At 49.7% G+C, this 14,839-nt stretch overlaps 1 protein-coding gene across 2 annotated transcripts in view; it reads right to left on the bottom strand.

Annotated features, from left to right (window-relative positions):
* The window catches only part of LOC138497211 (uncharacterized), an 835,962-nt gene that overhangs the window by 748,259 nt on the left and 72,864 nt on the right, over nucleotides 1-14,839 (bottom strand). For both annotated transcript variants that reach the window (XM_069620534.1, XM_069620535.1), the window contains exon 4: nucleotides 1,039-1,060. In XM_069620534.1, coding sequence (XP_069476635.1) covers nucleotides 1,039-1,060 — 22 coding nt within the window. The remainder of the gene's footprint in view (nucleotides 1-1,038; nucleotides 1,061-14,839) is intronic.

Consider the following 14,839-nt stretch of genomic DNA (forward strand, 5'->3'; position numbering starts at 1 on the left):
GTTCTGAACAGAATGGTATTCTTATATAGTCTAGTGTCCCCTTCTCTGTCCCCTAAAACCTATCTGGATGGTGTTGATCACCAGGTATGGAGCTTACATATTAGCGTCAAGAAAAGGTTAGGTCTTACTACCCATTAACCCTTTTTATAATTACAATATGCTCTGTTGTATGTTGGTGTTTCCCAGACTACAGCATTTCATCTCAGTTATTATATGACCTTGTAATAAAAGTGTGCATTTCAGTATACCAGTGTGATTTATTCATTTGTGATGACTACTGGGAATAACTAGCTCCATGCTCGCCTTCCTCCCTCCTAAAGTTATGGCCGATTGCTCTGCTACAGCGACCATTGGAGAGTCTGGTCTTTCCTTTTGAGCGACACAGGTCTACCATTAGGTTGGATGGTTCCACAGCCATGACCAAAGGGCTATGAAAAAATCTCTGCAACCAAAAGCAGAGAGTACATTTAAAAAAATGAAAACACAGACTCCCAATACCCACAAAGGAGAGGCCCATCAGGAAATCTCCCACCAGCTGTATAGGGAAGTCCTTTGTTTGGGGCAAGCACAACTAACGGATACATTTTTTTTTAAACCTTTGGGTAGTTTTAATATATGCTAAATAAATTAGACTGATCCAATTTCGACAAGAAATTATGTAATGTAAAGTACAATGATTCAAGAGCTTGTGAATCTGTGGAGGAACACGTGCTGGAGAAATTAACCTCCCAAAAGAGGAGCACTTTAATTTTTCCTTTTCTACATGTATCATTCAATCCAGTTTGCCAAAATATATATTTTTTTTTAATGAAGACTTGCACTCCTGCATCTCCAAACAAACATGAAATATTTAGCATTGTTCCGTGAAGTGTTCATTCTTTAAAAATGTGTGAAGACAGTTAAAAATACCCAGCTGAGACTAGCATTATACGAAAACAGTACAATAATCCACGAACGTTGCTTTCCTAAGAAATCAGGTGGCAGAAAATCAGCTATTGATCAATGGGAGCACAATGATAAATGGAAAACTGTACTTACCATACATCAGGGCTCTTTCTTTCTTTTAATGCGAACAGAAGAGTCGTTACCAAAATAAAATGAAAAAAAATTATGTTAATTCATTTAATGTTAGTAAACACAAATTGTTGTTGATGCATTTGTATAAGTTATGCAATGAAGGCTGAAATAAAGTGACACCTTAATAAGTAGTCAGCAAAAAGCCATGGCGTCATCTGATGTTCTTGAGAAGGGAGGCACCATGTAAAACCTTTTTTTTTTTAAAACTTTGTTTTATTGTGAGTTTTGTACATCGAAAACATCAACGTAATACATTTGAACAGTCAAAAACACCCCTTTCTCACCCCCCCCCTAACCCCTAAATCACTCTTAGACTACTTTTCACCCTCCCCCCACACCCCCTTTGATTTCAGTTGTGGTCTGGTAGAGAGTCTGATCACCTGCTTTTAGCTAATGTCTTTGGCCACTTACCCCTCTTGGGATATTGTCCAGATGAGGTAGTCTCTTTAGGGTAGGGGGAGGGACTGATTTATTCCCGCCAAGTGAGTCTCTGCTTACTGCAGCTCCCATATCAACCTTTTTAACATAACATCCCTTTCCTTAGTTGTCCAAATATCTGCTGGAGGGGGGGGGGGGGGTTGGGTGGGAGGAGATGGATGGGGTGCAAACGACTCAGAACCCCTAATGGACTGACGAAGCGGGAGCGCAATGTTCAGGCTGCCATTGCCCGAGTGCCCCATGGCGGCCTTCTGGCAATGTAAAACCTTTAATGAACACTGCTTGTGCAAATGATTCAGGATTGGTGATTTGTCACCTTTTGACATTTTGAGAGCTCAAGGGGAACAATAAAGGTTAAATAAACCAGCTTAAAAAAAAAAAGAATAAAATCAAATGCAAAGCACGTTGTTACCCAGAGCCAGTACATGCTGCATTAAAAAGCTGCAGACACTACAAAAAGATGCCCCTTCTCGGTATATAGGAGGGAGCTTCTCATTGGCTCCCGGTCGAGGCCAGAATTTGCCTTAAGGTAAATATTACCACACACACGTGCATATATGGACAAGCACCTGCATACTTCAAAAATTGCATTACCCTTCAACAATCGACCAGAGCTACTCGGTCCAGTAGCTCGAGGCTCCTGGTTTGTCCTAGAAGCAAGCGAGCCAGTGGCAATGGCCACTCAGTTGCGGCAAAGGTAGCACTGGCTTGGAACAAGCTTCTGATGGATTGGCGGGGGACAAATTTCTGGCCACCTTACGGAATTGCTTAAAGGCACATTGTATAACTGCAGTGGACCGCCATGCAGGTTTTCTTACGGTCTGCGCCCTGATGCCTGCAGGCTCTGGCACATAATAACCTAAATGCCAACGAGCTCACCAGAACATTGGAGGTCAAGATAGTGTGTAGCTGGACAAGATGCAAGACAGTGCAGTTGTCAATCTAGAATTTAGGTTACCTGGAAATTTGCTGGCTCTAAAATAATTGAGCATCATTCAAGGAACTACGCAGATTAGTGGTGCTTCATTGTAAGAGAACTAAACAGTGTGCAGCATTTACCTAACATAACGCAACATGGACACCAACTTTAACGGTTTCCCAGGGCTTCCCTGCTTCCCTTTCCTCCCTCCCGCCCGCCTCCTAGCCTGCCCCCGGTCTCTTATTGGCTAAACAAGATCAGCCTTTGCTAGGTTCGTGTCGAGCCCTGCTGCCGCCATTCCACCAGGCGCTGCGGTTGAGTTAGACCAACAGAAGACACTCCTGGGCCTCTATTTGCATCATTTTTGCACGTGGTCTGGACCCCCTGCCCGCATCCCTGTTCCCCAGGGCATCCCACCTTCCCGTTCCGCTCCCCCCCAGCTCACCCCTGGGTTCCCGATAGGTCATATCTCTGTTCATAACTGACCACCCCAGGGCAGCCCTCTGCCCGTGCAGCCCCTGCGGCTAAGGGCCCCAAGGCAAAGGGTGGCGCCAACAGTGGCGGCTCCATATCGTGTCTGCAGGTGTCAGCAGGGCAAGCCAGTGAAGCCAGCCAGCCACCAGCCGTCAAACAGCAGCAACCACGAAGGTAATTACTCTAACTCCAAAAAGCCCTGCCACTCTACATTACCTTACCTCAGAATATAGCTTGCCAGACTAATGTCACCTGCATCACTCCTATAGGGAACACTGAACTCTAGCAATCGCCCATTACAACTCTACTCCCAAGCAAAGGTATATCAAACCCTCTCTGCTAGAAACTAAACGTAATATATCCTGAAACCTGCTGCATTGTGAAACTTGGGCCTCCCTCCCACTATACATGACTGTATAGAAGTGTACCTGGTTCGTGAAGTTACTAAGGGCAAGTGTTTGAACCCCCAAATCCTTTCACTTTGCAAATTAAGCACTAATTAAGTTGCCATAATAAATCCAACCAGATTTCCATTTTGGTAATGTCACCAAGCAATGGAGACCTTACTGCTACAACCACAAGCGCACGCATCAACTCACTTTTCCACTTAGAGCAATGATCCTAGAACTAGCAAAAAAGGACTGTTCGTGACAAATACTTTGTGAGAGCAAACACCATACAGCTAAGCCATGTCAAAGGAGAGGGCACTGCCACCTTTAGAATTCTACACTAAAGACTGTTTTAAGAATTGATGGCCAAGACATACTGTGCTACCTCCGTGCATCCCACTTTTCCATAGGAGAAAACGGAGGTTCGTTTTCAAATATATGCTTTTTTTAGTGACACTAGATTAAATAATTGCTTCAAATTGTGAAAAACATGATATCCCACAAACAATATTTATGTATGGTAACACTATTGCCGATATGTTGGCACGGATGTTGTCAAGAATACAAAATACTGACAAACCTATAATCCTTCCACTATGGGAGCCTGCTACCAAACTAAAAGTTAAACATAACTCAGTTTTATAGCGTGCTAAATGGAATGGGTGGCCACACACCAGAGAGCGTTAGTAGTACATTAATACCATGTAGGTGTGCTTGATTCAGGTGTATTGCAATATTTGTGCTACAGCCAGTCACAACTTAATATTTACTCATTGGATTCAGTGCCCAGGATAGTTCAAATATGAAAACTATGCCTCTAAACATGCACACAGATTCCATTCAATAGCATGGAATCTAGCCAGTCCTTTAAACCAATCTACATAATCAGGAACATTAAGTTACACATTCTAATGTACTGAAATATTAGGGTTCAACCCACTGTATTGTTGGCCAGTCCAAACTATGTACAAACATGAGAACTACTTAATATGACAAAGTACCCCATTATTCAACAAAGTTATCAAACAAAGGCTTAACCAAAGTAACATACCCCAACTAAGCTCCAACCTTTTTTCAAATCTAAGCAGTTGTAGAACATGATCACTTTCATTGTAGCTCTGACCTGTATGGCTTAATAGCCTATTGTAGAGCAAACCAAGCAAGGTGTTTAGGTCTAATTGACATGAATAAAGGGATTCTGGGTTCAAAAACAAGCTGTACAAGTTGCACTGTGTAAGGTCATTGCAATTAGTGCCTCCGATGAATCATTAATAAATGGGACACGACAGATTGGCTTTTGAAAGATACTTCAATAGTGCACATTGGACTACACGAAGGAATAACCGAAAGACGAGCAGTCTAGGAACAGAGCAACATTTTAGCATGTTCTTAGACAATCACCTGCCATGTTAAAGTGCTTGGTGACAAACTGATGGCCAAAATACGGCGGCACAGGACATATCGCACATCCCTGTTGAAATACTGACAATGGTAATGCAGGCATAAGAGAAAAGGGGACCCAGTTGCTTTGCAGTCACTGTTTAATTTGTACTCCAAGTTTCACGTATATCCTCAGATCCTGGAAGTTTAGTGCTGTTCTATAGGAGTTTAGCATGAAGATGTTAAAAGGCAAGGTGCATATCGAGAGGTACATTTGGACAGCCTGCGGGTGGTGGGGTGAGAGCAACCACATACCTCTGTGCCCTTAGAACTGGCAGAATCAATTAATCCCAGTTATGTGCTTCTGAAAGATATTCTGCATCTGGTTTTCGAGTACAGGTTGGCAAATTATCCCTTTTTGGCAGCTGATTAAACTCGACAATCTAAGTCCTCTTTTAGCCAAGTGAACATTTGGAGGACCCGTCACCAAGCCATTCACAGTCTTTTGTAGACACCTGCACAGAAAGCAAGCAGTTCTGCTTTGTAGACTTCAAAGTCAAAACAATGTGCAGCCTTGTAGAATTCGCTCACTTTAATGTTCCTCTTCTACTGGCTTCAGGTTGCAAGGGTGCATTTTGCAGTTTTATCCACCCCAGTCCCAAAGTCAGCCTGTCCACTATTAACAGTTAACAGTTAACAGGTTTGGTAAAATACACCTTTTCAAATAGGTCCTTCCTAAATCTAGCATCCAAATATGCATGCCTGCACATCCAGTCACACATGCTTTGCTGGACCATTAAGCATATAGATGTCCAGCTCTTGATGCAGTCCCCTTTATGCTGAGCACATCATTACAAAACCAGATCTAAAGTCAAATCAGCTTTAGACTAAAGTTTGACTGTAGACAAGATGTCAAAGCAAAATAAAATTGCAATATAATGTTTACATTAATAATGAATACTTGGAGGGGCGTGGCTAGCCGCGGGATGAGTAAGACTTAGGTCTCCTCGGCTCCCGCGACCGCAGCAAATTTCCTGATAAAAATCGCCTGAAATTCGACATAAGAGCTGATAACAACCCCGTAGGGTGTCGAATACCCTTGGGCACAAACGAGGAGTAGAGCAGAGGAAACCGCAGCCGACTCCAAGAAATACGACCATGAGAAGTTGAGGCGATCGATATCCAGCTTCCAAAATGGTCGCCGGTGCGCATGGACGAACGCCCTGAAGTGAGTCTGTGCGGCATCGGAATCCAGCCTGTTACTGTTCCGCAGTCGACATCGGAGAAAGAGTGGTCCCGGCAGGCGGACTACAGCAGACCAGTGCGGAGGTGAGAGCGGAGCGCGTATCCACTCGTGTGGGACGCCGCGACCCCCGCCGACAGCACTGCTACTCGAGAACGAGGGGCGCCCTTCCCGTGCGACCCAGCGTGTGAGGCAAACCTGTGAGCCACGAATGGGGAAGAGGTGCCGGAGCGGCTGGGCGGCGTGGGCGAGTGCCCCCCCCCCGAGCTCTGCTCCAGGAGGCGACAGCGTGCAAGACAGACCAAGCACGCAGCCCCATACGCAGCTAGTGATATCGGTACCATGGGGAAAGACAAGGCAAGGAAACTTCCCACACAAAGCAGGATGGATCAGTATACCATCCAACCGCCCCAGGCGGCAGACCCCCATCCGCAATCCGCGGACGAGATGGAAACGGACCAGGGAATTTCATTGAAGGACATTATGGCCGCGATAGCAGATTCACGCACATCAATGGAGCAGAAAATGGAGGGGATAAGCATGGATGTATCCCTCCGACACGATCTTCAAAAACTAACAGCACGCACCGGGGAAGCGGAACATCGCATATCCAACACAGAGGATACAATGCATAATATGCAACAGCAGCTCCAAAACGTAACAACCAAACTGAAGGTACTGGAGGACAGAATTGAAGATGGAGAGGGCAGATCAAGGTGTAACAACGTGCGTATACTCTGTATACCCGAGAAGGCCGAAGGCCCCTGCATGGAACTTTTTCTAGAAAAATGGCTGACTGATCTGTACGCGCCAGACGCTCCTCCACCCCCCCCCCCCCCCCCCCCCCGACTACACCAGGGAAGTGCAAAAGGCGAAACACTCCTTCGACCACCTCAAAAAACAACTGCAAACAATGGGGGTGAAATATGGCCTGCTCTTCCCTGCTCAACTCAAGATTTACCATAAAGGGACAACGGTCCACTTCAATGATTCCAAGGAGGCTTGGCGCTGGGCTGAACAAAACAGACGGAGACTGGTCGACCCCACGCGACAACAGGGGGAGGAACCGAAGGCTTCCACCAGACCAACAGCGAGAGGTCCGCCAACCACCAGCACAGGACCCACCGGAAGATCAGGGAGGCTGACCACTGCCCCGAGGCCTGCCAGATGCCCGAGGTCCCGTTGGGTCACCCAGGTTGAGCTATTGTTTTACTCTGTCTACACACACATTCGCAACAGTAGGCTATACACACTTACCTGATGCGGTCGCGGTATGCCCCAAGACCGCGACGCAAGGAGAGCCCCCTCCCGATAGTGCAACAATTTCCACTGGTATTATTCGTGGCGGTTCCCCCCTACCACCCCTCCTCCCTCAAGAGAGGGCTCTCTCCCCCTGGGATCCAAGCCGGGGGAGGCTACCTGTACTTGAAGTTAAGTACAACACATGTAAGGTGTCCAGTTGACACCAGTGGTTTTTTGTTCGGGCGACCAATTCTTCTGGTTGGGAGGAGTATGGGGGAGGGGGTTTGGGGATTTGTTAAGTTTAGTTACAGACAGGACCCGTCAAACGCATAGTATGATTAGGCTAGATAAGACAGAGTTCGCCTACGGGCGTATCTGCAGCTGGCGTTTAACACCGTCAGTGGCAACACAGGCAGTGACCATCACAAGCACCCAAGGCATCACATAGCGGTAGTAGTGACACTACTGAGGCTCATGACGTTAATGGGCTGGGCAATGCGGTCAAGCATCGGCTGGTGCGGCAATTTCTCAACAGGCGGGGGGCTGACAGTGTTCCTGTCTGGGACCCATCTTGCGGGCACAGACTGTACCCTATTCAGACGCACAAACTACAAGCTGGCACTTCACTCAGGTTTCACGATGGGCTCAAGAGGGGTCATGATCCTGGTACACAAAAACCTCCCCTTTCACCTCACGACGGTGACCCATGACACAGGCGGCAGATGTGTACGCGACAGGCAAGCTACGGGATCACTCCATCGCTCTGATAGCTACCTATATATCCTCAACCCTGCTAGAGCCGCTGCTTACTGACATTGCCCCGTTAATCGCAAACACCACATCTAACCTCATGATACTGGGAGGTGACTTTAATGAAGTCATGAACGTAACCCGTGATAGATCACACTTGAGGACTAGAAACCCCAAAGTTCCCACCAGACTTGCCTTGTTTGCCAACGCACTAGGCCTATGTGATGTGTGGAGAGAACTCCACCAGGACACGAGAGCATACTCTTTCCACTCAGGGGCACATGCCTCACTCTCCAGGCTAGATTATTTCTTCATCCCAGCAACTGATCTACATAGGGCGCAAGAAAAACATTCTTCCCCGAGGCATCTCTGACCACTCCACGTTAGAAATGACACTCAGAACATCCAGGCAGATTCCACCGCCGAGGTGGCGCGTAAATAGCTACTACCTGGGTGACCCTGAGCTTGTGGAGAAGCTGCAAGAGACGACCAATACATACTTCGAGCTCAACTCACAGACAATGAACCCAGGAACACTGTGGGAGGCCTACAAGACAGTGTTAAGAGGCGAACGGATATCGTGGACGACCGCGAAACAAAGACACCACTGGAGCAAGACTCTCGAGGCCGAACAGGTCAAGCAAGCAGAGGCGAGGCACATAATGGAGGACACAGCGGCCTCGAATCGGGTCGTTGCTACTGGCACAGAAAAAGCTGCAAAACATAGCAATGGACAATGCAAAACATGCGCATACTGCAATGCGGGCGAGAATTTATGAAACAGGTGACAAGGCTGGCAAGATGCTGGCTTGGCTGGAAACGATGGAGCAGGGACGCAGTCATGTCCGAAGGCTCGAGACAGGAGGGCCGAATGCAGGGGTGACCGATCAGGAAATAAGCCAAGGCTTCGCGGATTATTACGCTGAGTTGTACAGAAAGCCCACGACACAGATGGACGTCACGATCATGGACCAAATTAACATCCCCACCGTAACGGAGACGCTAGTGCTGGAGAGGGAGATCACAGAAGAGGAGATCCTAAGTGCCATGTCGAGCTATGGCGAAAGGTGGGGACCAATGTGGTACCTACCCCCCGTCCCCCCCAAACCCAACTACTCCATGTGTTCCAACATGCGCTAGAAGAGGGCATTCTCCCACCAGATCTGCGAGAAGCAACAATAATAGTGATACCCAAGCCAGACAAGCCCCCGGAAAGATGCAGCTCATATAGGCCCATCTCACTCATCAATAGCGTAACTAAAATTCTGGCGAAATTACTTGCCGACCTCCTGCAACAGGTTATTCCCACCCTGATGCATCCAGACCAGTGCGGCTTCATGCCCCAGAGAACAACACGTATGAACCTCCACAGGCTATATTCGGCCCTGTAAAGGGCCAACAGCATACAGGACCCGCTAGCCCTGCTAGCAATTGACTACGAGAAGGCCTTTGACTCGGTGAGATGGGAGGCCATCTGGACCATAATGCAACGCATGGGCTTCGGTGAGAACTTTATGAAGTGGGTGCGCCTGTTGTACGAATCCCCGGTGGCCAGGACCAGAGTTAATGGCTGGCGTTCAGACCTCTTCAATCTGGGGAGGGGCACGAGACAGGGCTGCCCGTTGTCGGCCATGATTTTTGCTATCGCCATCGAACCACTGGCAATCCTCTTGCAAAACACGCCAAAATGGGAAGGCTTCCGTTGGACCGATACCTGGGAAGACAGATTATCTCTCTATGCAGACGACCTTCTCATATCTGAAAGACCCGAGCAAGTCCTGTCCCAGTCATGTACCTGTTAGAGCAATATGAGGCATTCAGCGGATTGCGAGTGAACTGGTCCAAATCCATCCCCTTCCCTTTAGGGGACACCTCCTCGGCAAACTTGGCGGCTAGTCCTTACCAGATCGAAAGAGAACAGTTCAAGTATCTGGGGATCCGTATCACAAAGCATTTGACTGAACACACAACCCTGAATCTCTCCCCCCTTATAACAAGATTTGCAGAAGATACTCGCCATTGGATCCCCTTGCCATTAACGCTGATGGGTAGAGCGGCCCTGTTCAAAATGATTGCCCTTCCTAAATTCGTATATATCCTGCAAAATGCGCCATTATACATTCACCAGCGAGAATTTCACAAAATAAAGTGCACCCTTCGGAAGCGGCTATGGGGGGGTGGGAGTACACCCACAAATTGCTCTCGCCATGCTCCAAAGGTCTATCTGGGAAGGAGGGATTGGACTGTCCAGGATACAGTCATATTACTGGGCCAGCCAGATGGCGGTAGTAAATGATATGCTCCATGGAGACGGAAGCCTCCCACATATCAAAGGTCTTATCTGTAATGCCACGACCACGCCTCTAGAGCACCTGAATGGAGGCCTGAACCGCACATCACAAACGGATATGGCAACGCATATAGTGAGAATATGGAAGGAAACACATCGGTACCTAGGATGGGGTGGGAAACTAACGCTGGCACAACCCCTATGGAACAACTGCAACCTTCCCGAAATACGAAAGCTGCCCAGATGGCGTGAGTGGGTCCAGCGAGGAATCTCCAGTATAGGAGATGTGGTTCACGAGGACAACCTGGTACCATTCGAGACATTGCATGAAAAGTTCTCCCTCCCAGACACAGAGAGGTACCACTACATGCAGCTGAAACACGCTTGGACGACCCACAGACACATAACACAAGACATGCCGGAAAGCTCCCCATTAGAGAAGAACAAGTTACTTTCTTACCTGGTAACGTTCTTTCGATGGGATGGTCCGACGACGTATTCCATATCAATGACATGTAATCACCACAGCTGTGCTGCTTCGGAAACTTTTTCGGCGTCTGCGTCCTGCGTCGATGACGTCGATGCGCCGCCGTCGAGGACCTCCTCCGACGCCAGTAGCCTCAGTTGTAGTTTTTTCCCCCAGAACGTGTGACATTAGTCAACTGCCAGTCCGACACAAAGCCTTGCGGAACGTAAGCTGCAATCGCAACAGAAATTCTGCAGCGGGGAAGGCAGGGTGGGAGCGATATGGAATACGTCGTCGGACCATCCCATCGAAAGAACGTTACCAGGTAAGAAAGTAACTTGTTCTTCGAGGGGATTGGGTCCTCCGACGTATTCCATATCAATGACAGACTCCCAAAGCAGTACCAAATCAAGGAGGAGGGAAAGAATTTAGAAACAAAATTTAGAATAGCCAATCAAATAGCAGAGCAAAGGACCGCCTTGCCAAAGGCCAGATCCTGCCCTCTGATGGAATCGAGGGAATAATGCCGTACAAATGTATGTACTGAAGCCCAGGTGGCAGCATCACAGATGTTGCGAATAGGAACACCCCTCTGCAGGGCAGTAGATGCAGCCACGCCCCTGGTAGAATGGGCCCGCAAGCCAGCCGGTGGGACCTTACCCGCCAAGCGGTAACACTCCGAGATGGCCAAAATAATCCAGCGTGACAAAGTCTGTTTCGTCACAGCTTGCCCCAAGCGCTTACCAGCGTAACCAATAAAGAGTTGATCGTCCACTCTGACCCGGGACATGCGAGAAACATAAAAGCTCAAAGCTCTCCTAGGATCAAGCCTATGGAGCCTCTCCTCTTCCTTACCAGGATGCGGAGGAGGATAGAAAGCCGGAAGAACAATCTTCTGGGCCAAATGAAATTCCGTCACTACCTTTGGAAGAAAAGAAGGACGAACTCGAAGGACAACCCTGTCCTTGTGAAATACAGTGAAGGGTGGCTTAACAGAAAGTGCCTGTAACTCACTCACTCTGCGAGCGGAAGTAACCGCAACTAGAAACGCAGTTTTCAAAGTCAACAGTCTCAAAGGGCAAGAATGTAAAGGCTCAAACGGAGCACCCATAAGAAACCTAAGAACAAGGTTTAAATCCCAACCGGGCACCAGGAAAGGCGACGGAGGGAACACATTAGTGAGCCCTTTCAGAAACTGTGAAATTAAAGGGATTTTAAAGTAAGAACATTCTTCAGATGAGCGCTTAAAGATGGACAGCGCCGCCAGGTAACCTTTAATGGTACCCACTTGCAAGCCCCTGTGGGCCAAAGAAAGCAAAAAGGACAGAACCATGGGGATGTCACATGCAAAAGGATCCACATTCTGAACTCTGCACCAGTCGCAGAACTTACGCCAACGGCAACGGTACAGAGACTTAGTTGCGGGCCTTCGGGCCGAAAGCAACATCTCCATCACGTCTTCAGGGAGGTCCCAATCCTTATACCTCAACCTTTCAGAAGCCAAGCGTGAAGGTTGAGGGATCCGACCTCTGGATGGAGAACCTGACCCCCCTCCCGTGAGAGCAGATCGTCTCGGTAGGGAAGACGACGTGGAGGGCAGATGGACAAGTCGAGAAGGTCCGGGTACCACGTCCTCCGAGCCCACGCCGGAGCAATGAGGATCATCCGGGAACCGAACTTCCGCAACCTCCGCAGCACTTGCGGGATGACGGGGACTGGAGGAAACGCGTACAGCAGCGGGAATGACCACTCCACCACAAACGCGTCGCCTAAGGCTCCTTTCGGAGGAAATTCCCGCGAGCAAAACCTCTCGCACTTCCGGTTGACACTGGAGGCGAAGAGATCCACTTGAGGGGTCCCCCAAAGGGCGAAGATCTCCAGGAGAATCTCCTGAGCCAACTCCCACTCGTGAGAGATCGCGCTCTGCCTGCTCAGAGCGTCCGCCGTCACGTTTTCGTCTCCGGCCAGATGAACTGCCGAGATCGAAACTTCCTGCCGGATGGCCCAGAACTCGAGCTGCATCGCCTCCCTGCACAGAGGAAGTGACCCTGCCCCCCCCTTTTTGTTGAGGTAGTGCATGGCCACAGTGTTGTCCGTCATGATCAGGACAGCCTTTCCTCGCACAGTCGGCAGAAAAGCCTTCAGGGCTAGCCTGACGGCCCTCAGCTCCAACAGATTGATATGGAGTCTGGACTCCGACGGAGACCAACGACCGCTGACTGTCAGCCCGTTGGCATGAGCTCCCCATCCCGTGAGGGATGCATCCGTCACGATCGTCACCTCCGGCCAGGGTAGCCAAAACGGAGCCCCCTTCATCAAGTTGCCTTCGACAGCCCACCACAGAAGGTCCCGGGCGACCGAGGGCGGCACCTGAACCGGGTCCGACATCCTGCCGGAGGACTGCGACCATTGCGTCTTGAGTGCCCACTGCAAAGATCTCATCCGCAGGCGAGCCTCTGGCACCAGAAGAATGCAGGATGCCATGAGGCCGAGCAACCTCAAGAACTCGAACGCCGGGAGCGTCTGGGCATGCTGAAACTTGTGCACCATCTGCTGAATGTGAAGAGCCCTCACCTGGGGAGGAAAACACTGCCCCAGGGAAGTGTCGAGCACTGCTCCGATGTACTGGAGCCTCTGTGTTGGCGTCAAATGGGACTTCTTTAAATTGAGGGAGAAGCCCAGCCTGTGAAGGGAGTGGCAGGCGACGGACAGATGATCCAGGACTTGCTCGGGAGAGCTCCCCCTGATCAACCAATCGTCCAGGTAGGGGTAGACGTGAATCCCCCCTTGCCTGAGATGCGCTGCCACCACCACCATGAGCTTGGTGAAAACCCTCGGGGCGGAGGTCAAACCGAATGGCAGGACCCGAAACTGAAAGTGCGAGTCGCCAACCGTGAACCTCAGGTACTTCTTGTGCTTGGGATGGATCGGCACATGGAAGTAAGCATCCTTGAGGTCGAGTGACACCAACCAGTCCTGAAGCTGAAGGGCCTGGAGGACTTGAGAGAGAGTAACCATCTTGAACTTGTCCTTCCTGAGGAGTTTGTTCAAACCGCGCAAGTCCATGATGGGTCTCAAACCCCCGTCTTTCTTCGAAACCAAAAAATAAGGGGAATACCATCCCTTATTCCTCTCCGCTACAGGCACCAGTTCTATGGCGCCTTTCTCCAGCAGGGCTTGAATTTCCTGCGCAAGGAGCGGATCCGGACTCTTCAAAGAGAGGTTCCCCGGTGGATTGTCGCGAGGCCTGTGCCGAAAGGGAAGACAGTAGCCGTGGGAAATGATCTCCAGAACCCACACATCTGAAGTAATGGCACGCCACTCTACAAGATGCTGCGCCAGCCTTCCCCCAACCGGCGAACCATGGTACATGGCCTCATGACTGAGTAGGAGCGGCTGCGGCGTTACCTGAGGGCAAAGAGGCAACTGCCCGAGCGGCCTTGGCACCACGGGTACCTTGTCGTCCACCTCTGGTACCCCTGCGGTGGCCCCTTTGACTGCCAGCTCCTCTCGCTCTACCAAAGGACGAGTAATAGCGAAAGGAGCCACCCCTCCACTGCTGTCCCCTAGGACGAAAAAGCGGAGGTTGGCGAACTGCAGCGCCCAACGACTTCGCTGCAGCTTTTGAGGTCTGCAACCTCTCAAGGCTCTTGTCAGCCTTGCTGCCAAAAAGATATTCACCATCAAAGGGCATGTTGAGGAGCCGGGACTGCACATCAGGAGCAAACCCCGACTTCCGCAACCACGCAAACCTGCGTATCACGGTGCTCGCCGCCATGGACCTACTGACGCATTCAGCCAAGTCCAAACCCGACTGAACGGACTCACACATGGCATCCTTACCATCCTGGACCATAGCAAGGAAACCATCCCGTTCGACCCCTTCGGGAATATGTTCAGCCGCTAACGCAACACAGTTCCACAGAGTGTGCGTGAAACGCGACAAGGCACAAACGGAGTTGGCCGCCTGAAGCGCCATACCACCAGAAGAAAACACCTTCTTCGCCCAGCCATCAAAACGTTTGTCGTCCCTATCAGGAGGGATGGTAGGGTACGACGCCTGCTTTGCCGGGGCCGTGGCCGCCTGCACCACCAAACTTTCCGGAGTGGGGTGCCTGGTCAAGTAGCAGGGGTCGCCACTGGCTGGACGGTATTTTCGCGACAAGGATCT

This window comes from Ambystoma mexicanum, chromosome 5q (assembly GCF_040938575.1).
Source record: "Ambystoma mexicanum isolate Mex_15411 chromosome 5q, UKY_AmexF1_1, whole genome shotgun sequence".
Classification (NCBI taxonomy): domain Eukaryota; kingdom Metazoa; phylum Chordata; class Amphibia; order Caudata; family Ambystomatidae; genus Ambystoma; species Ambystoma mexicanum.